We start from the raw sequence: 22,676 nt of genomic DNA, 5'->3' as shown, positions 1-22,676 counted from the left end.
ATTTCCAGGTTGTTCTGGTTCACGTACCTCTGAAGGCTATCCAGCTGTCGTTGCAGACCTATCGCAGTCTGGTCGATCAGGACCAGTCGTCTGCGTAGAATAGACTTGGTACGTTTTCCTTTCCGATGGTTGGTGGAAAAATTTGCAGATCTACCTCACAATTTTGTATATTGGACATGAAGAAATTGAAGATCGCGGGTGCCAGTGGGCAACCCTGTTTCATGCCCAGAGATGTAGGGACTGAGGATGAGAGTAAGCCAGCTTGATTTAGATGGATTTGGATCTTAGTATCCGTGTGGAGGGCGATTAATGGATGCAGTATTTCCTCCGGACGGTTTTTCTTCTTTAGTTTCGACCATAATAAATTGCGGTTGAATTGGTCAAAACCTTGTGTGAGATCTACAAACGCGATGAAAATCTTTACAAACGCGATGAAAATCTTTCTGTTTTCAGAATGGGCTTTGTTTTTGAGGAAGTTCAGGATCATAATATTTATGGAGGTGCCAAAGGACTTAACAAATCCAGTTTGTAATGGATCGGTTGAGTCTGTCCTCTTAGACCAGTTGTTAAATTTCTCCAAAAGGAAGGATCTGAATAATTTGCTGATGACATCCAGCAATGCGATTGGCCTATACCAGGCTGGATTGTCTGTTTTGCCTTTCTTGAATATAGGGACAATGGTAGCCATTTTCCAAGAGTCAGGGATTTTCTTTTTCGTTGAGATGTTCTCAAAAATGTGTAGCCCATTTATTTGGAAATTCTTTTAACATAATGTTTGTAAATCTGTCAGGGCCTGGGGCTCTTGATGGATTTAGCTTCATGATTTTAGCCATTATCTCCGTCTTCTTGTAGTTGAATGGCCAAGGATTCTCGCATTCTAACTCTAGTTCTGAGCAGAGCTGTTGAGTGTCTCCTTTAAAGCGTTTTGCGAAATGATTATGCCAGGTCATTTCACTCATTGGGTTTCGTTGTGGGTCTTCCATGATGTTTGTAGTTTTCTTTATTAGAGTCCAAAAATCTTTTGATTTTTTCCCGCTCAAGGTTTTCAGCATTTGTTCGGCATAGTTCTGTAAAAGTATATGCCTTCGTACGATTATCCAGGTTTTATAGCTTTTGCATGCCTCTGCTGCTTCTTTTTTTTATCTCCAGTTGATTCGTGAGTGCAGCCAGTCGAATTAGGCATTTAATTTTCCTTCTTTTCAACACTAGCTCTTGATCATATACGTGATTGACAGATCTTGATGGATTAATGGATCATTTACCTTTCAAGGTATAGGGATCTAAGAGTGGTCGGTAGTCTGTAAATGTGTTGTCTGGCATCTGACTTAAGGTAGAGTCAACATATCTCTTTGTTAATGATTTTATATCGGTAGGTTTTAAGCTCACACGGTTCTTTCCATTGTTCACAGTGATTGCTGTCGTGACACTTTTAGTTATTGATCTTTGCGGTAATGTTAGTGTCAAAATAAGAGGGTTGTGGTTACTGTTGGCCATTTTAATTACCGTTTAGTCCTTAATTATTGGTAATAGATTAAGTGGCACGAAGATGTGATCTAAATATGCCCTCTGAGATCCTCTTTCGCAAGTCGGGATTTTGGTTATATCATTAGAGGCTTTTAGTTTTAGTCGATTCATATCCCAAGGTTGCATTACCTTCGAGAAGAGGCTTCCACGTTCATGTTTTGCCGTCACTTTGGAGATCTTAGTTGTGTTTATGGTTGATGAGTGCCATTCTGCGTTCAAGTCGCCGCATAATATCACGTTGCAAATTTTGATACCAGCTGAAACCTGTTCTATTGCATTGGTGATTGTTTCAGAAAAAGTTTTCCCAGTTGTAGTTTGTTCCAATAGCATGTTATAATAGATATGTTACCTAAATCTTTGGTAGTGTTGTCCTCTAGATTTATAGTCCAATTTACTAATATTGTCAGGCAGTATAGGTCGACGAGAATGATCTTCAATATGGTCAGACCTGATCCTGCTTTAAGGGCAATTAATAGACCTGAAGAAGGACGGCCTCTGTCTCCTTTGGTTGCAGAGGCAACTATTACCGTATAATCATCTAGGCATGGTTGGGACTGCAGCCAGGTCTCCTGGAAACATAGGATGTCATAAGTTTCTAGGTTGATCTTGTTTGATCACATTAAGTGTGTTAAACCTCTGGTATTCCAGGACATCAATTTTAGGTCAAAATGAGATTTTCGTAAAATTCCTATTGGGTAGACTACATGGTCTTTTTGCACATTTGCGGTGTCCTCTGGTCCCTCACTAGTGCCACTGTGATCCAGGACCAATCTTCTTCAACCTCTTCAGGTTTGCCTTCTTCGAGAAGATGGACTTTTTTTATGGCTGCTTCAGAGGTCGTTTTAGGACCACTAGGAACTCTCCCTATATTTAGCAGGTCCTTGTATTTAGGTGATGTTTCTTCCCTGGTCTTCGACTTCTCTTTGCATCCTTCATCCGTTTTTGATTTCTTTTTATGGTCTGATGGATAGGTTTCTCTGTTTGAGGACTTTTGATTTTTAGTTGTGTCGTCCACTGGTGTTAAGTCGAATCCCAGGATCTTCAGATTCACCATTGCATCTGTCAACATTCTTCTTACGATTAGGGAGGGAATATGTAGGAAGACTGAATCTAATCAATGTTCCAAATTCCACAATTTTCAGATTGTCTGAAGCGAGTGGACATAGAGATGGAATGCATTTGAAAATTTGCATTATCATTTTCCTGTTAAGCATCAGCTTTTCTTTGTTACTCTGCGATCTTTCGAATTTTAATGACCGATTACCTTTTTGTTCTGAGTTGTATTTGGTTGAATGGTCATAATGTGCAGCATAATTCCCTCTTTTTGGTGATCTGAAGTTTTTGTTTTCCATGTTTGATGTATGTAGTTTTTGGGCAAGCAGGAGTCTCTTGATAGTTGGTACAGTTTTTATCATTCCTGGGTATTGTGATAGTTGGTTGATTAATATCACCTATATCTGTATTATTTGTTTTGTGTCCTGAAGAAGACGCTTCTTTGTCCACTAGGTTCTCATGGCACTACTAACTTTGTGGTGTCTTGGATTTTTGGTTTTATCCTTCTTCTACTCTTTTCTGATAGGGTCAAAAATTGGGAAACTTAAGTTGTGTTAAAGTTGGAGTGCCGCGGAGAGTCATTGATCACTTCTGGGCCGTGGTTTGTTTCCACTCATTTTACTCCATTCTCCGCCGGCAGTTCTGACTCTGAGTTTTCCATTGAATAGGTCGACAGATTCATCAGGTCGATCGAGTGGTCCGATCCATCACTCAAGTGATCTACTAGGGTTATAGCTTGATCATTAGCAACGTCCAGAGATTTCTTGTTTGCAACTTGGCGCACTGTGGGTTTTGACCCTTGTCTGGTATGGGTTACCGTAATTCCTGTTTCCAAATTGCGGCGCTGAGGACTTTTAGACACAGTTAGGTTCCCCTGCTTATCTTTTTGAGGTTTTCTTATTGGGATAACCTCCTTTGTCTGGCCGTCAGTGGGCTTATTAAAGATTGATTAATCTTTATTTACGTTCTCAGTATTCGAGGTCGCAGGTTTTTGGTTGTCTGATTTTTTAAACATGAGCTCTTCGGAGGATCTTCTCGGGAAATGTGAAGTCTCATTAGTGGTCGAGGGGTATATACCTTCGTATGCAAGGTGCTTTGTGGTCTGTAGGATTTTGTCCTCTTCTACTTTTCCTCTTATCCGCGAATCGGTGGGTTTGGCAGTTGTTTTCCTCTGAAGAGATCACATTCGATAATATCCATAGTGCAGTCATTTAGCTCTCTTCTCCCTTGGGCGTTTTGCACAGGGATGTTGTTCAGAGTAGAGGCTGGTTCCGTTATCTGGCAGCCTCTATCTACTGAGTGCTGTTGTGAGTCCCTTTGGGGTTGAAGCTGTTTGTCAATGGCTGTAATATAACCCTCTAGGAAGATAAGCTTAGTGTGCATCATTGCAATTAGGGTTGTATTATCCTTCATTGCCTCATTTATCCCTTCATAAAGTTTTGAAAAGGGAGCAAGGGTTATTGCTACTGTCGACATAATGTTTAGTAAGTCTGTTTTATTTAAACTGTCACTTGTTTTGAGGTCTGAAGTATCTCCAGATCTTCTATTTTTGGTGAAAGAAGAAGTTGAAGTCTGGGTAAAATAGGCCTCTCAGTTTGTCCTAGACCTTTGGTGTTGTGTCCGGTCTTTATTAAAGCATTTCGGGGTTTACAGATGGTTTGGACCCTCGCCATATTTTAGCGGGTTATTTGATAGGCTGGGTCTCTCCAGTGTGAAATGGTCATGTTTTCTCCATGGCTCTCCTTCATTCATGGAGTCAGGGCTCTAGGCATCTTGTGGGGGAATGGTAGTAGTAGTCATCGTGGATCGAGGGGCAACTTTTTCAATTTCAGACATCCTTTCTTTTTGTTTAGGACTTTTTCCGTATTCCAGACAGTCTTAATTAGGTATCAGAGGTAAGCTCTTTATTGCCTCCACTATGAATATGGGTACGTCCTGATCATTTACAAGTACATCTATTAGATATGTTGGTTGTGTAATCATATTGTCATCCGGAGGCCCTGAGTTCTCCAGCTACAATAAAGGGCCCTTATCTCTTGATGGTATGCTGAGAGGGCCACCTGAGTCTCTGGGCGGCTCCATTCTTGGGCAATCTATTGATTTTGATATTGGGACCTGGTCCGACTTCTCTGGTGAATGAGGAGAGGCAGCGCTCGAGTCCTCCTGAGCCCCTTCTAGAATTTCGGCATCCAAAAATTCATGAGGTGAAATCGGAGCTATTTCATCTGGATTCAATTTTTGCCTCAGAAAATAGTTAATCAAACTTTTCGAAATAATGGGGCCTTTTGGTTTGATTTTCCTGAATGTTCTTTTTTGAAGTTTATTGGGTGCCAGAGTAGACGTTGTTTTAATCTTAACTGGTATATCCACCCTAATCTCCATTTTCTTCATGGGGGATTCGATTCTAATGTTTTTTTTTACTTTCTTTGGCCCTTTAGTACCATTAAGCCTGTTAGGAAATGTCTTCTTTTTTTGTTGTTGAATGTTGCAGGTATCGGTATGGGATTTGGGAATTTTGAGAAGACAATGGCAGTTGTAGTAGGCTTAGGTAGTGTTTCGATTCCAACTTTTTCTTGAGACGGACTAGGTGTAATGTTCAAATGAGTAGAACTTTTCTCTGGCGTTGATTTTGATGTAATATTGCTGGGCGCTGTTTGTGAATTGTCTTTAGCATCAGGATTAACCTTGTTGGCTTCCTGTCTGTCTGATCGTGGAGTAGTGGAGTGAGGAAGGCTAGGTAAGTTGGTGTTGAGGCGTGCCTCCTCCCGATTGTCCTTGCGTTCATCATCCCACCTTTGGCTGTTCAGGGGGTTATTCTGGTTAAACGTAGTGGGTGGATTTGAATGGACTATAACTTTAACCTGCATTGTGTTCGGCGGCACGGTTGATGGTACACTTGCCGTGTTGTCAATCGCTGCCACATACCCGCTTGCAGGCAGCCTCAGCGGGGACATGTGGGTAGTGACCGTGGACCCATTGGACTGTGTAACCCAAACAGTTGCCTAACCCTCTTTCTCTCTGACAATCAAAGTGACCCTTCTTGTCTTTGAGGGGATCCACAGCGTGTCATGTAGTATGTTTGAATCTTTTGGTGTGTATTTATGTATTTCGGTCGAAAGTAACGCCCCCTCTGGGCCCTCCGTGTCCCCTGAGTCCTCAGGCACAGGGGAGATTGAAGGCATGGGGGTTTCAGTCAAGTTGCTGTGTTTCTTTCCCAAAGTGGCAGAACTGTCCGTCATCATATGTGCTGGTGTTAAGTGAGTAGTCTCTGCGCGTCCTGTATTTTCACGGGCAGTCTGTGCACTTAGGGTGCTTGGGGGGATGGAGGGGGTCGAGAGAAACTTTGTTGTGGGATTTGTTGTGGGATTAACAGTGCCGCTACAGAGATTTTCCTCTGATGTTGTTGGAGATGGTGTAGCTTCTGACGGGTCAGGGGACCCGCTTTGGCTGGGTCTCCATTTATCATTGGGGAACCGTCAGGCAAGTTGGCAGTGTTGGCTTTGCGTGGAAAGAGTCACTTCTCACTCCGTGCTCCCCCAGCGACACCAAGACCCAAGACTCTGTGTCCGCTCCACGTCTGGTGGAGCTTTTGTAGGGAATAATAGAGATTCAGAATTAGCAACGTAGATTGTCCCACAGTCAGCAGAGCAGTAGAGCAGAGCAGACCTAAGACCCTGCGTACGACTCAGCATTATTTCATTATTCAGTCTTATTGTTATTTCGTGTTTAACTAAGGCCTCTCATTTCTATTAACCCGTTCAAAGCCCCTGTGCAGGACTGTGAATCAAGAACTATACAGTCTGAATGAAAAAAAGAGCTGGGTATTTTCATCTAACAACTTTATTGGGACAATCTTAGGAACTGATATTTTCGAGTGTCTGGTAGATTCATTCCTAGCACTCAATGTTTGAGTTTTACTCACCTGTAAAATGGCTCAGCTTGTAATCAGCCACCAAAAGCTATAGGCATTGAACTACTATTTAGAGACCTCTGTGAAATCAGATGGGCGTCTCTCACTTTAGATTGCAGCTGGCACCTGCACCTGAATTTAACATAGCCGATGACCAAACTAACTCTGGTTTACAATGTCAGCAGAGAGACAAAAGCCAACTTCACGTAGGTTTGAAGTGCAATGTGCTGCACTTGACCCCCCATCACAAAACTGCACGGTAGTTTACTGCAAGGTGCTGTACTTTCCTGGATGACACAGCACTTTGCTCAAATGGCCCCTACATAAATGGAAAATACTTTTATCACACAGCAATAACCAGTGCTTCAATGGAAGGCACTGGACGCTCATTCATAGCAATAGGAGGCACAGTAACTCACTGCAAAGGACTGATCTTCTATGGCGACAGCACTTCGTTTTATCCAAGACTGCACTTTACTGGCAGAATGCGTTGCACTTGACTTCAAGGACCTAAACTTCACACGAGTGTTGTACTACACATTGACAGAAATAGCAGGTGGTCAATTAGTTGCAAAATAATCGTTTGCACATCCACAACCATATCCGCCACTTCACTTGTGTTTTGCCATCAAAACGTGTTCGTATTATGTTTTCTCCCTCCTTCTTACCAATCTGCTACCAATGTGTCTGTCCTACCTCCTATTCTAGCTCCATCTTGCCCTACCCTCAGAGCAAGGTCTGGTAGCACCCTGCAGTGGTCACAATACGCCTAATGTTCAAAAAAGGTGAAGGGGCCATAAGTCCACTACGGGGGTGACGGGCACAGGCCAAATGCAGTATAACATAACATTATTTGTTACTATTCTTTTAAGTTGGATTTGTGGTTGTTTTGGAGGTGGCAATCCATTTTTCAAAGTCAATACCTCTAATGAGTTCTCTGCTTTCTCATACGTGGCGTGCATATTTTTCTCTTCACTTAACTTCACTTTCTTATTTTTATTTGACCAGCAATTTTTCATCAAACTCAGGAATATTTTCACTGAGCATAAAAGAAGCTTCCTTTGTCGCTTGGCATATCGTTCCCCCTGCATCCCCCTTTTACTCTCCTTCGTGTACATATTTTTGGGAATGGAATCCTCCTGTCATTGATCACGCTGACTTGTTGATTCAGTTTATTCAGTATTTCTCGGAACATTGGAATACGGATTTCCTTGTTCGATCTCATCAATTGACCAATGCTCTTCTTTCACTGATAGGGGATATATGAAGATAGGGGATATATGAAAGATCTATGAGTTGAGTGTGGGACAACAGGGTCAGTCTTGCTAGACTTGACGGCAGCATTGGACACAGCGGACACAGTGGATCATACCCTCTGTTGAATAAGTTTGGCAATAATGCCATTTCAGGGACTTCTGTGAATTGCCTACTTTTTAGAAGGCCAGTCAGTGTCCCTGTCTTTGTCCCTTTTTATCACCGATTCCCTACTTTAAAATGATGTGATTTCTCAGGGAATCTCAGTCTCCCCTGCTTTTCAATATATTCTTGCACCCTTCTATTCTTTTGATCAATATATTTGGTGGCCAGTTTTATAACTATACAGGACAACAAAATCAACAGTTTTTTTACATTTTCAAACTTTATCCGTCCCTATCTTTTTGATCGCCATTTCTCCGTGGATGACTGCTTAAACATAATCTGTCCAACACCGAGATTCTTCTGGTTACATGCAACCCACACTTATGGCACTCTGGTAGAACTGGGGAACTGCCATACCCCAGTAAAAGAATTAAGAAAAGTTGGTATTATATTTCATGAGAAACTGCCCATGACCACTCAAATGACTGCAGTAATATGATCTAGACGTTTCTATCTTCACACATTGAACCATATTGTTTCATTCTTGAATTCAACTGACAGAGTCTGAGTAGTTGTGGCCTTGCTCTTGTTTAGACTGTATTATAATTAGGCGTGCCAGTCAAGAAAATAAAAGACAGTAAAGTTTACAAAATGCTGCAGCAAGCCGAGCATTTAGAAGAAGAGAACACAGCCCGCCAGTGTTAATGAACAATCATTGGGCCTCATTATAGGTTTGGCGGTAGCCGTGCCCTTATTAAGGGCATGGCTACTGCCAAACTCGCTACCGGCCCCGGCATCCGCGAATGGACCACAACCGGCCCATTACGAGATGAATGGGCTGGCAATTGCCCATTTGCGCGTTAATAACGGTGCCGGTGCAATCACGAGTACTGCTCGCGGGTGTCAGTCTTCACGTGTGGTCAGACCACGTGTGCAGTCCGGCACCAGCGAGCAGAATGTGGCGGAGAGCTAACAACGGTGCCGGTAGCACTAGCCACATTCATAATGAGGCCCATTGTCTGCTAGTCCCTTGAATCCAAATTAAGGCTATCTTTCAGGCCCACAAAGCAATACATCAACAAGGACTGATATTCGCCTCCTCCCCAGTTAGAGGGGCTAATCGGCTACTTGATATCACCCCAAGATGCAATACATTGGGCATCCTTAAGAATGTGGCGGAAAGGCAACAACGGCGCCGGTAGTGCTACCAGCACCGTTGTTACCTCTCCGCCACATTACGAGTTCTGCTTGCCGATGCCGGACTGCACGCGTGGTCTGACCACACGTGCAGACTGGCACCCGCAAGCAGAACTTGTGATTGCACCGGCACTGTTATGAACGGTGCCAGTGCAACCATGCTCCCGACCCCCATTCTGCCCTATAGGGCAGAATGGGGATCGGGAGGACGACCGTACCGGCACCCGCGAATGGGCAATTACCGGTCCATTCATCTCGTAATGGTTAATAAGGGCACGGCTACCACCAAACCCGTAATGAGGTCCATTGTGCCTCAGTGGCAGGACCTTTCAATATCTGACTGTAAGAATGCTGAAAGATAACTGCCTATATCTCTGAGAAAAACAGAACATCTTGACATTTTTAAATAGCGCTTAAAATTGTACCTCTTTGAGGCTTACTTTTAAAATAACGTATCTTAGTCAAAAGAATCGGTATCCTCTTGGGACGCCACTGACTACACAGCATGATGAAGACACTTGCTGGCAATATGCACTCAACAAAAATAAAACATAACACTGTCCTGATCTCTGCACATTTTGGACACTCCGCAGTGGTCAAAGTGTGCAGGAACGGTCGGGAGCGGTGTTCCACTACTTTCATTATTTACTGTTAACGGCTTCACTACTTTTTGCAAGCATTTTTACTATTCCAGAACTGTTCTTTGTGAAGTTAAATCACTCTTTGACATTTTGCCACCAGATAACGGTTACAGCTAAACTGAAATCTGTTTCAACGCTATTGGCTGTCAACCAGCATGAGCAGAACCCTTGAAAAATGTGTTGCACGTTGCTCCCTTCCTTCCTACTCTGTCCCTTGCAGGTGTCACATTCGACTACTTCCATAACTGACAATCCGGAGCACCACAGAATGCGTTGATGGACAACCACCACATGAACGCAATGGGTCAAATGGGTCATGTTATCATATACTGTATGTACTGCATGTGATTGTAATTTGTAAGCCGATAGACGGTTGCTTGTACTGGCTCCTGTACAGCGTGCATGCCAATCTCTTGGTTGCATTCTAATTCACCACATTGCAGTGACATGATGTATGCCAAACGGTCTTTTAATGAGTAGAAACCTTTGCCAATAATGTAAAGACAGAACCCCTGCAGAATCATTGACAATGACAGGTGTCTTGCATAATTACTACCCTCCCTAAAACTCCCTTCTCAACTGGGGCTCTCCTTCCGCCTCATCTCTTACACTGGATGTACTTCTTTAGTCGTGTATGCTCCATTTCCCAGAAAATAAGACAAAAGTAAACCTTACATGTTTCTGACGTGGTTGACTTATTATCTTACCAATGCACCTTTTTATTGTATAAGAGCAGTGTGTGGACTAACTAAAGCAGCCAAGGGACAAAGGTAGGCTTGCACAATCACAATCACTTGACAGGTGTCCAGGGCTGGACTGGGAACCAAACGTAGCCCTGGAATTTTTTTTCAAAGTGGCCCCATATTCGCCAAAGGAGCAAGCAGAGCGCATGAGCCCAACCCTTCTATGAAGGGGTTGTGAGTACCCCCCAAAAAGATGTTGGATTAAATTCGCCCATATTAGTGCATTTAAACCATGATTACAGATGCAACACAATTCCAAAAGGTAAACTAAGAAGTCTGATACCTAACCAAACGCGGAAAAGAAGCATACGCCCTGAGGCTCGCGAGCTACCGGCGCAATATAAGTATTAAATAAAATAAAAATAAATACGAGAGCCCACCTACCAGGCTTTCATGAGAGACACCCGAAGGCCAATAATCTGATGAAAACTTGCAGAGGTATCCTTGGAATCAGAGAATAAGCAGACTGTAAAGCCTTTGCCAGAGCTTGAAGGGAAAAAATAGAAACATCAGAAGCCCTGTGAGTTCAGGGGATAACCCACAAACAAATGCTGTATTCAGAGAAATTTGGTAGGAAATCCCAAAGTGTCTCACGTTCAAAGAAAGAGAATAGAAGCAAGTGTGAAATGTTGAATTGTGGGACCTCTGGTACAGAATTGCAAAGTGTTTCACATTTGTTTGAAGAAAGATAATTGAAAAAGTGTGACGTGAACGTGAACCACTGATTTGTAGGAACTCAGACACAAAATCCCAAAACACCACGTGCAAGGAAAATTGTGAAACAAGAGCGAAAAGTTGCATTCTGTAAATTTAGGAACAACATTCCGAAGCGTCTCACATTTGAAAAAGCAGAAATGGAAGCATGGCAAAAACGTTGCACTCTGACATCGGAAGTAAGCTACCCAGAGCATTTTAAGCCCACATAAAGCATTCTTACAATACTAAAATATTGTTGATAAGGTGTTATTGGAAGTTAGCAAAACTCTAAAAGAAAGAATTAGTGCATTAAAAGTCTTAGTTAATACCGTGGTACCTTCCAAAATCTGTTCACTGGGCATAACCAAGCGAAGCGCCATTGCAAACAGAGTCGGGCACGTGTATATGGTTCTTCAGGGTGGGTGATAGCGGGCAGCAAATAAGGCCGTAGGCCGTAGCTCAACTCTAGGATGCCAGTTCAAGGGAGTTCCGAAAATGCAAAATGAATAAGCCTCTCAGCCGCCCCCAGCACTTAACAGCAAATTAAGAGCACTCGCAGGCTTCCCAACCCGGGAATATGTTGTTCTGTGATAGTGTCCACAGTCCGAATCTCAAGCGCTAAATCATTCCATGTTTTCAGGAAATCCACGAGAAAATTCTTTTGGATGCATTGAATCCTTAGGGTAGTTCTTCCCATAGCCAGGGTTAATCTGAAAACGTGGTGTGGTTCTCCAGAAAGGCTCTCGGAGGCCTCTGGCATAGGGCAAGCGGCAGTGTGACCTTCCAGAGCATCTTTTGCATTTGTATTTATTTTCGGCAATGAGGTTGGCGCTACAACCAGAAGCGCTGCACAAATGATCAACAGTCATGAGATGCAGTCCCATATCTGGGTGCCTTTTACAGAGTTGCACTAGTCGAGTGACTAGTGGCGGAGGGTGTGGAGACATGGAAAGTAGACAAACGACTGCTGAAACCCAAAAGCGCTACTATTGCACTAAGCTTTCCAGGCTATAGCAGGTGTTTGTTTTCTCTCTGACTCTCCTTATTTATTTATTTAAAATTCGTCAATAGCACTAACCAGGCACGACTGCATCGCAGTGCTTTAACAAATGTGCATGTCCACGGACTCCCAAAACTACTCCTTTCACTTAAACCCTACAAAGTATCGCCTTATGTCTGGGTACAAAAATAAAACCTATAGGGCCTCATTCTGAGGTGGGCGCAAAGGGATACCGGGCACCGTTAAGGACATCGGTGCCAGTAATCCCTTTGTGCCCTATTCCGAGGTCCCTTAGCGGGTCCCGCAATGGGCACCTGGTTTTACCAGGTGCCCTTAGCGGGAGCCGCTAAGGGACCAGAGAGCAGATTAGCTACTTCCCCATTCCCATTGAGCCCTATGCGTGAGCTGCAGGTTGTGGCAGGCTCTCAATCCCCCGAATTATCTTGGCACTAGAACATTGCACAGAGTTCTCTGCGGTCTAGTCGATGCTGGTCACTGGTCCGTTTTACCACTTTATCTTACGCCCATTCCATACAGCACGCATTTGCCAACTCCTTCTGCGTGTATCTTTGCATAAGCACCGGAAGCAGCCAGAACAAATAAAGGAAACCAGTGTGCATACATTAAATTAGCTTAAGGCGGTCAAAAAAACAGGTAATTATTCCCCTAATCAATGTTTCTCATCCAACGCTGATGGAGGAATTACCGCGTGTGCATCGGAGTCCACTGTGAGTGCTTTGTCACAGTGTTTAATGGTGCACATCTTCTTCAAACGGGTGCACTGTGAGACCTTTGGGAAGGTTTCAGTACCGGCGTACCTGTGCCTTACAGAACATGACAAAGGTATATTGCGAGATCTCTGTACTGAAATAGCAGTGCAGATTGTACAGTACAGAAGAACATTACACCATATTGAAGGCCTCACCATTGCTGCCCTGGCAGTCAGTGGCACCGCACACCAAACACTTGACTTTGCCTGCACTGCCCGGCTGCTGCGCTGCAGCCTGCCCTGCACCTGATCTGCGCTGCTGCGCTGCTGCGCAATGTGTGTGCTGGCCACGTGCTGTTTCGGTTCCCCAAGTTTCAGCCCAGGCCCTCATGCGCAGGCGTGCAGCCCAGCTGCCCATTCCCGGCCCTGTGGAAAAAAGAAATGCGCAGGTAGTGCCAGCATCAGCGTGCCGTCGGTGGTGGGAGCTGGCAGGCAGCCAGTTCTTGCAAAACCACCCAGGCAGATTTACGCGACACACATATCCTTCCGTGCCAAAGAAAGAGGCATATGCCCAGAGGCCTGCCAGGGAATGTCCCGGTGTCCTGGGGGGGGGGGGCAGTCCAGCCCTGAAGGTGTCACGGTACATTAAACAATCTAAAGGTCTGTCATATACGCTACCAAACTTCACAGCGTAGTACATCAACATGCGCCTAGTGCCATCTCATTATATTTCCTAAACACAAGACAAACAAAAGCAAAGGCTTTTTAAGTGGTAGACTGATTTTTGGCTAAGAGGTGCAAATGTTATTTCGCTGAACCTTTTCATATGATTATTGTATAAATAAATGTAAAATGATAAAGGTAGAGCGCTGGCAGAGAACGTTTTTTAATCAAGTGAGAACATGCTTCAATTGTAGGCCATTTAAAATCAAAACAATTAACATTTAAATATAAAAATCTCACTGGCATAGGTGTTTGATCCCCATCCCCAAGCTGGCTCACTGTGAGTGTTTGATCCTCTACACTACTTATGCCCTTGTTGGGAAGTGCATACAAATATATGTAAGTTTCATCACTGTATGTGATGCCACTTTGAGTCTGGCTCCATCATGGTCATTGCTTCGAGTGCCCCCGCTGCAGGTCAGTATGCTTCGAGTGCCCCCGCTGCAGGTCAGTAGGTCATGCAACATGGTTGACATAACTAAAACATTGTACTTGCACAATGTGGTTTGTATCTAGCACCACCCTGTGGAGAGAGTTGAGAGATGCAGTTAGTTTTCTTTTAGGCATGTCACAGATGCGTAGGCAATACATACATGTGTGTGAATTGTCTCGCCAAGACGCAGAGTACCATATCAAGGCAAAGAGTGAATCGCAAATCAGCTGACATTACAAATGTCTATGACAAGTCATGTAATTCACTTTGGAAATATTGGTCTATAGTATAGTGCCCAGTCTTGCAATGACACTGATCTCTAATACCACAGAACACATTACATTCTACAGTCTTGCACTGCACCCTGCTATCTGAAGTGGACAGCAGTCCTTTCCACCCACAAACAATTGCGCTTCCTAGAATGTGAACGTTAACAAACCTAGGTCAATTATATGTCTTTATTGGCATCAATTTTGTGTCTGCTTTTTTGGACCAGACAATGAACCAGGCAAATACCCTCACATCATAAATGTATCCTGAGCCTGTGAAACGACATCTCTTTGTGACCTTTGGTACCATGCACAGTATCCGAGTCTTATTTTGCTTTCTATTTGCAATGACTAGAGGTTCATATACAGTTAAACATGTGCAGCTGAGAGTTGAATGACGATTGAATCATTTGTACTTCAAATATCTTCTTAATTTTAATAACAATTTTTTTTCAATTTAATTTAAGGCATACATCTCTGGATTTACCACACACATGGCACAGAACATCAAGATTCTTCAGACAATTCTGATTCTTTTGCTTTCAGACTATGTGTCATCCGAGGATGCAGAAACAAGATTAAGTAAGTCATAATTGACAGCATCCCTGGAGGATTTGGCTGCTAGCTTGAGATACCTCCTGTAAACACTTTGATCAGGAGATCTCCAGTTCAGAGGTGGTTAAACAAAATGTAATCTGTTATTGCTAAAAAATAGTCTTCTCATCATCTTTGCATTAAAATGTTTCTGTTGTCAGATCCCCACATGCTGATAATGCTGCTTTGTTATATTTTTTGAATATCGGTACCCTTGTCTATATTGCCCACATTAACATTATACCATACAGCCTGTACCATGGATGTATTTAGACATTGAACACAAAGGAAGTAATGCAGTGTGTCAACAGCGTGGGGCAATCTAGGTCCCATTGGGAAAAAACAGATCGTTGCCATGTCTTTGAAACAGCATGTTTGCATTTTGTTTGAGTGCACAAAGGTAAAGAGCAAAGAGCAAATTGTCTTTCAAATCATGTAAACAGCAATGCTGTGATAACGCATGAATATGGAGTCGTGGCATAGAGAAAAAGAAGTCTGCAAAAAGCAAGATTCTGCAATGAGCATGAGAACGAACAAGGTACTAACATATCAACGACGATAATATGGCAAAAAATGTGTACAAAGAATGGTTCCCAGAAAACTATGTGAGATGTATCCACAAACCAGCACACCTCTATGAGTGCCATGACCCCAAGTATTCACCAACTGGATAAACAGTATTTTAGTGTAGTGAGGAATAACATACTGGACACTTTCTGACTCACTGTTTGCTTCAAACGTTTGTGTGGGATGAGGAGAGATGGAAGGAAGAGGGTTGTCACGTTGGGGGGGTGTAAGAGAAGCACAAAACCAGGTTACCCACAACCAAGGGGGCCCATGATGTAGAGGCTCACTGTGAAATCTCCTCCAGTGTGCCCTGCAGGCCAGGCCGCCATTGTGCCTGTGGCTGCTTGGTTTCTTGTGTCCATTTTGATTAGGCAGTACCAATAATGTGCCTACTTTTTTATGGATAGATTGCGTGTTCCAACGAAGAATTCTTTAGGTTATATAATTAGGGATTTCTTGTATCAGGGTTAGGTTGGCAGAACCAGAGGTCTCAGTTCTTAGTTTGTGATGATGAGGGATCTCTTCTAACACTCCATATATGAAGAACCAAAGAAGCTTTCTTGCTTATTTCTGTATGATTTTAGAGGCAAACCTGGCTTGTGTCCTGTTGTTGAAGTACCTGGGATCAATGTATGTTATACTAAGAATGAGGTGAAGTGTGTTGTCATTGGTCTCAATGTGACGGGGCCTAGTAAGAGCGCTGTTATTTTTGTTCTCCCATGTTTCCCCCCCTTGTCTGGTCGCGCTCTGAAACACTTGTGTACGAGCGCGATATAAATAAAATATCAATATCAATTAGTCCAGAAGAATAAGCAGTACTGCAAAGGCCTTTCTTGCTTATTTCCCAATTATTCCGTCTTCTGAAAATGTGCATCGTGGCTTCCCTTGAATCAGCTGGTAAACCTAGTGCCTTGTGAAGATTTGTTTCACTGATTCAGCTGTCATATGATTATGCGTGTGCCCGACCTTTGGGCGAGACAAGGCCTTGCAAGAGGTGTCCTTACTGGTATTTGTTCCTTCTTAAATACTAGAGATCAGCCATGTTTTCAGTAGTTTCTGGAAAGTCAGGTGGCCCTTTTGTGTGCAAAGGCATCTGTGCATGGTGTTCTAGAGGTCAGCAGTCACAACAGCACCACTTTAGTATCCAGGAACCAGCACTATGGCTGCCTTTTTGGATCATACAGTCTTGCCTGGGACATATTGGATGAACCTCTGTTGTAACAAAGATGCATGAATAAACATCATACGGGAGCCAGTAGCCAGTAGTACAGGAATCAAGTTGTAGATCATTCTTCAGTGTTCTTCACAATTTCATTGATGCACTACAAGACGCACAATTAAGATCAAGGAGACATCATCGACCAGGCATCCATACACCAAGATCATCTCCCACTCTTGGCACACACAAACCAGAGATCCATGCCACATCCCGTTCGTCTCATCATTCATTCCCAATCACTCATTCATTCATCACTCTCTCCCTTACACACAGAGGAGCGCGCCAACACGGGAAGGGAGGATGTGAACACCAAGAGGGAAACACTCAGACACCCTTTGTATCATATGTAAAAGAGGCAGCATGCTGTGCAGTGGAGGGGTGGAATTAATGGCATGTGTGAAAGACCACTAAGCACAAGAGCATGGCTTTCATAAATAGTGAACATAAGTGTAAAATATCCCACACATTTTAGGATATAAAAGAGATGTAAAGAAGCCAACTCTTACAATATACACCTACTCAAGGACTAAGCCGAGAAATAGGACATTTAATAGCCAACACCTAATTGCTAGAACACCTAAACACATGGTGACCCCCCACCCCTTCCTTAATGCACCCAGAGGCCCTATACGCTGTGTTTGGCTAATGATTTGCATCACTTTGAGACCCTCTAGAATAAGTCCTGGTAGGCGGTGGGACACGGGAGAGTGCTTGTTAGTTCATTGCATCACTTTCAAAGTAACACAAATCTGTTCTGCTAGGCGATGGACCACCGGAGAGTGTCTGTAAATGAATAACATCACTTTTAAATTATTTATTTATTTATTTATTTAATGCGTTACAGTTTAACTAATAAACTTTACACATGAATAGCAATAGAATTCATTAATAAGATTAACGTTACACAGCTAAAATTTAACATTCTTAATAAAATAAAATATCTATAAATATAAATATCTATAAGTGAATAAATAAATACATAGATGATGAATTATTAAGTCTATCTATCTATCTAGACTAAGCACAGTCAATCATTCTAATACCTCATAGTTAATCCAGACACACATACCCAAAAACCCAATATCCTAAAGGATCTATAAAACGACCAAGGTCATCCTGCAACAACCCTATTGGGAATCGCATCATAGCTTCACCATAATTGGCAATATTAACAATGAACCGGAGATATGGATCCGATCTCCGTACTAAGACGGAAATACCGCTAATTCAAATCCTAATACCCAGCTTTCCCTCTATGACCAGCCAGGTATTATATAAAGCAGTAAAAATGTGAATATTTTCAGCATTTATGCAGTGGTGCCAAAATAATGCCTTAGGGATTGTAGCAAAATCGTGTATATATTTTCCCATATGATAATGTATTGTATTTGTCATACTTCTACATTGGGTCAGGACATGTCTTGCAGTCTCAGGTACCTTATTAATTTTGCACAATCTGCAGGTCCTTGATGTCAATGGCAATCGGTCTCTCCTGCCCGTGACCCAAAGGGTCGGGAGTTGGCCCAATCTTAGAAGTAGTACAAAACGTCGCAATCTTCTGCCCGGGCACAGATTAAGGTATTCTTGTGGTCTCATATAGGTATACAGCCTGAATTTAACGAATTCATAGCTTTTCAGTGTGCTAAGGTGGGCAAAATTTTCCAACCAATCCCACATATCGATACGCTTGTCCAAGGCTCTCTGGACTTGCCGGGTGTAATCCCCTGCACAATGATTCCATCCTATGTCAGTAAGATATTTTAACATTATATAAGCAGGGGATAGAGTATTTTGTTTTATATACAATTCCTTGTCCACAGCAGTTAGTATGGAATTTGTTGTACCACAACACATTTTGATAAAGAACCCTAGTCTCTTTTTCATCACAGTGGCTTTTAGTGATGGTATGCCCAGTTCTAGTCGCAAGATGGCCATTGGAATTCCAGGGGACAACCCCAAGACCCTCCGCCAGAATTTACCTTCTAGAACTTGTAGCCAACTGAGATCAAGGTCAAATAGAGCCTCTAGACCGTAAGTTATCATGGGAGTAAAAACCTGCACATATAGTTGACGAGTGCCCCATAGAGTGAAACCTCCTTGCTTGTTCGTAAAGTTCGCGACCAGCGATGTAACCTGAGCTGCTCGCGTCGTCCGAATATGTTTACACATGGAATAGTCCCCACTCACTTCGAAGTCGATGCCCATATAACGATAATGAGGGGCATAGGGAATTATGTTCTTACCCACCATGAGGCTAACACGTGATACTCTTTTGTTGGTGAAACGCAATACCCTAGTCTTGTCTAAATTGATGACTAGACCATTTTGTTTCACATAATCCCACAGAGCAGTAGCCGATCTACGTAGGCCACTGATTGTATGGTCAAAAATGACCAAATCATCTGCGTAGGCCAGAACAGTACATGACAATTCTCCGATTTTAGGTGGGCAATTTGAGGCGGCCTTTATGGCCGCTGGTATGTCATAGACATACAAGTTATATACCAGGGGGGCCGTGACGCAACCCTGTTTCACCCCCCTGTTCTGGAGCACTTTGTCGGTCAGGTGTCCTTCCTGATCTAGTTTCAGTCTGACTGACGTGTTGTGATGGAGCAATTTAAGATAATACAGGATGCCTACAGGGCACCCTAGACCATTAAGTTTAATCCACAGAAGATCCCTAGGAATGGTGTCAAACGCTGCTTTGAAATCAATATATAAGGCATAAAGAGGTGGTGCACCTTTGCTGCGCGCTTTGGTTCTCAACAGGTTCATGACCATTAAGTTGTGACTCGTTGAGTAGCCTTTCCTAAATCCACACTGGAAAATGGACAAAATGTTTGCCCTCTCTACCCATGCTTGTAATTCATCAAGTAGTAAAGAGGCAAACAGTTTGCCCGTTGTGTCCAGCATGGAAAGGAGCCGATAATTAGTGGGATCTAGGCGATTACCTTTTTTAAACACAGGTATCAGTACTGCAGTTTGCCATGAACTTGGAATTTGCCCCTGTGCCATTATCTTTTTAAATAGTATTGCTAATAGGCTTGCCCAAAACTCGGGTTGTTTTTTCATAACTATATTGGCTAAGCCATTCGGTCCTGGGGCTCTGGATGATTTAAGCATCTTTATCTTGGAGATTATGGCCGTATAAGAAATATCAAAAGCCGGAAGGGGGGCCAAAGTTATCTGAGGGCCCGGTTTGTCATGGAATAATTTTGAGTTACGGGCAAGTAAAAACTCCACCCATGACTCAGCTTTAATTGGATTGACCATTTGCTTCTTCTGGGACTCCCTAGTTTCCCCCAGCAGTGCCCATATACTACGGGAGTCTTTAGAACAGATCGTATGGACTAATCTCTGGTAAGCCCGGGTATTAGCAGTCGATTTAATGTTTTTGATAATAGATCGATATTTATTTTTAATTTTCCTAGCTGCAACTCGTAATATATCCGACGGTCCTAGCTTTTTTTTGGTCATACGTAGTTCCCGTCTCAAATCCCTTTTAGCATCTCTGATCTTATTATTATAGGAGCAGGGGCCGCCCTCCGGTCTATACATGCTACTGGGCAGGACCGAAGCATGTGTATGAGAGAAGGCTTTTATCCAATTTTCGATGGATTCAATAGACATGGATTGGAAGCTAGGTAGATTTGACCATTTGTCCCATTCGAGTGCCATTGCAGCCTGATTAATATTTTTAATCGACCATCTAATACACGAGCCTGATTTGTTCACATGAACTATGCCCATATTGCACTTGTCGGGAGCTCTCAGTTGTAAGTTTAGTGTACAGTGGAGAGCTGAATGATCACTCCATTTATTTGGGGATACGAACATGTCTTCTACCAAAAGGAGCATATTAGGGCACATGAAAATGTAATCCAGGGTGCTACTATATAGCCCATTGGACCAAGTGTGTTTCCCTGGGAAATCACTATTCGTGTATCCATTCAACATTTCCAAATCCCATTCGTTGAACAGCCTACACCAACGAGGTCCTTCACTGTCTGTTTTATTATGGATTAATAGATGTTTCTCTCTTAACTTGGGATTTTGGGGGTTTTTTCCTGTCACAGCAGGGATACGACAATTAAAGTCGCCCACGACTATCACTGCTTGATTACCTGGCAAGACAGACCAAGAAGCCAGTAATTCATGCAGTGCGTCTTGGATAGATTCACTAGCTCCCATGCGCGGGGGATTGTATATATTTATTAACAAAACCCTCCCCTTGTCTACTTGTGCTCCATATTCGACCTCCACTGCCAGCATGTTATCACACTCATTACAGTGTATCTGCCTCGAGGGCAGAGAGCTGATCACACCTATCAAGAGCCCTCCAAACGGTCTACCTTTGTCTCCCTTCTTAGCATAAGATTGATAATTCACATAACCATCAAGTAATAAGATATCCATTGCCCAAGTCTCCTGTAGGCATATCAAACTGTGTTTTACTATAAAATTGACCGACCCCTCAAGAGACAATAAATGCGCAAAACCTCTCGTGTTCCAAGATAACAAAGTTAGCATTCAATGTTTAGGTATGACCTCAGGTATAGATTCAGCGAGCCATTTTAAGACCAGCTGGACGTCAGCAACCTCCACTTTCCTTCCTTTAGGTATCCAAGGACACTCTACTGATGTATCCGGCCCGTTTATAACTGCAAGTTCGATACTTGGGTCGGCTTCGTCCAAGACTGCATCCACCTCGATGTCGACAGCCCTCAGATCTTCACGATGTTTCCTGAGCATCAGTGCGGTGGATAGAAATTTGCAGTGGATTGCAGACACACAGGAGTTAGGGCCTTTTAAAGGTTCCACAAACAGAAAATCCTCTGACTTCAAAACGCGTAGTTCGGGGACCGAATGCAGCCGAATTAAAAATTCTGAACGTGGCAGCCATCCATGTTCCCAGGATTTATACAGATTTTTGATCAGACAGATTCTGTTCCCTGCGAGTTCTAGTCCTTCCTTAGTAGGTCTACCAGTAGAGGTGCTCGGGCTAGACGGGGCTGGTACAGGTTGAAGTACCAAGTCGGGATGCCTGGGCCGAGTTTCCTCTACCTCATGGAGGTCAGCCTCGAATCGTTCCCATACATCTACCTGGTCCTCAACTTCCTCTACAGTCGGGATTCTTTCTGCTTCATCTGTTAAATCCACCGTCACCGATTGATCATGTTTGGACGGTGAGACTGGATACGGGTCTTGTTGAGGAATAAGCCAACTGCAGAGGCGACCTTCACCAGAGCTCAGCTTTTTATTAGCTCTGGCTGCCCTTTTTTTTGCCTTTTTTGAGCGCCCCCCAGTATGCGACATCTTGTCTTCTTTAGTTCCTTGGGGCATATTTACCTTGTTTTTTTGTGCTTTCTTAGCCATCTTACGTTGTTTACGGGAATAGAAGACTGACTCATTCAAGTCCTCATTTCCCAAGTCTTTATCAGGTATCGTCTTTATTTCCACAGCGATACCTATGGCCTCCGATAGGTTAATCTCCGCTTCTTCTTCATAATTCTTTTCTTCAGTTTGTGGTTTGGGCAATGGATTAGTGTTTGTAAGTATTCGACCCGTCATTTGGAGCAGAATTTTAAGTGCAAATTGCAGGGAGGCCACTGAGGATTGGATCTCGGCCAGTTCCTTAGCTCCAGGGAACAAGGTAGAGAGATTTCCTTCATCGACCTCTGGGCCGTCTTCCATAGACACCATCACTAAATTAGGGGAGGCTGACAGTCGGCCCAGAGGTACCTCATGTCCTATGAAGTTATCAACAGACGTCATAGAGATATTCTCCGGTCGCATACCTGTGTTTTCCAATGGCCTAAGAATGTGGGGAGTCATCCCACGCTGGATACTTAAACACAGGTCTAGCAATGAGTTATTGTCTATATCGTCAAAGTTAGTGGAACTCATAAGATCGCCTCCCTTATCATCTGTTGTGACAGGATCTTCGATGGTCGTGGAGTTGCTTTCTAATGGAGGAAGAGGGACGAAGAAACCAGTTATGGCTCCCTGTCCCATAGGGATAGATGAAGAGGATTTCCC

General features: G+C 43.2%; 1 protein-coding gene across 1 annotated transcript in view; it reads left to right on the top strand.

The window, feature by feature from the left end:
- Positions 1-22,676, top strand: part of COL21A1 (collagen type XXI alpha 1 chain) — a 1,372,657-nt gene that overhangs the window by 141,883 nt on the left and 1,208,098 nt on the right. The window contains exon 2 of the mRNA XM_069606149.1: positions 14,725-14,839. Coding sequence (XP_069462250.1) covers positions 14,752-14,839 — 88 coding nt within the window. The 5' untranslated portion in view covers positions 14,725-14,751. The remainder of the gene's footprint in view (positions 1-14,724; positions 14,840-22,676) is intronic.

The sequence above is a fragment of the Ambystoma mexicanum genome, chromosome 4p, assembly GCF_040938575.1.
Source record: "Ambystoma mexicanum isolate Mex_15411 chromosome 4p, UKY_AmexF1_1, whole genome shotgun sequence".
Classification (NCBI taxonomy): Eukaryota; Metazoa; Chordata; class Amphibia; order Caudata; family Ambystomatidae; genus Ambystoma; species Ambystoma mexicanum.
This window is presented reverse-complemented; position numbering and strand designations above follow the sequence as displayed.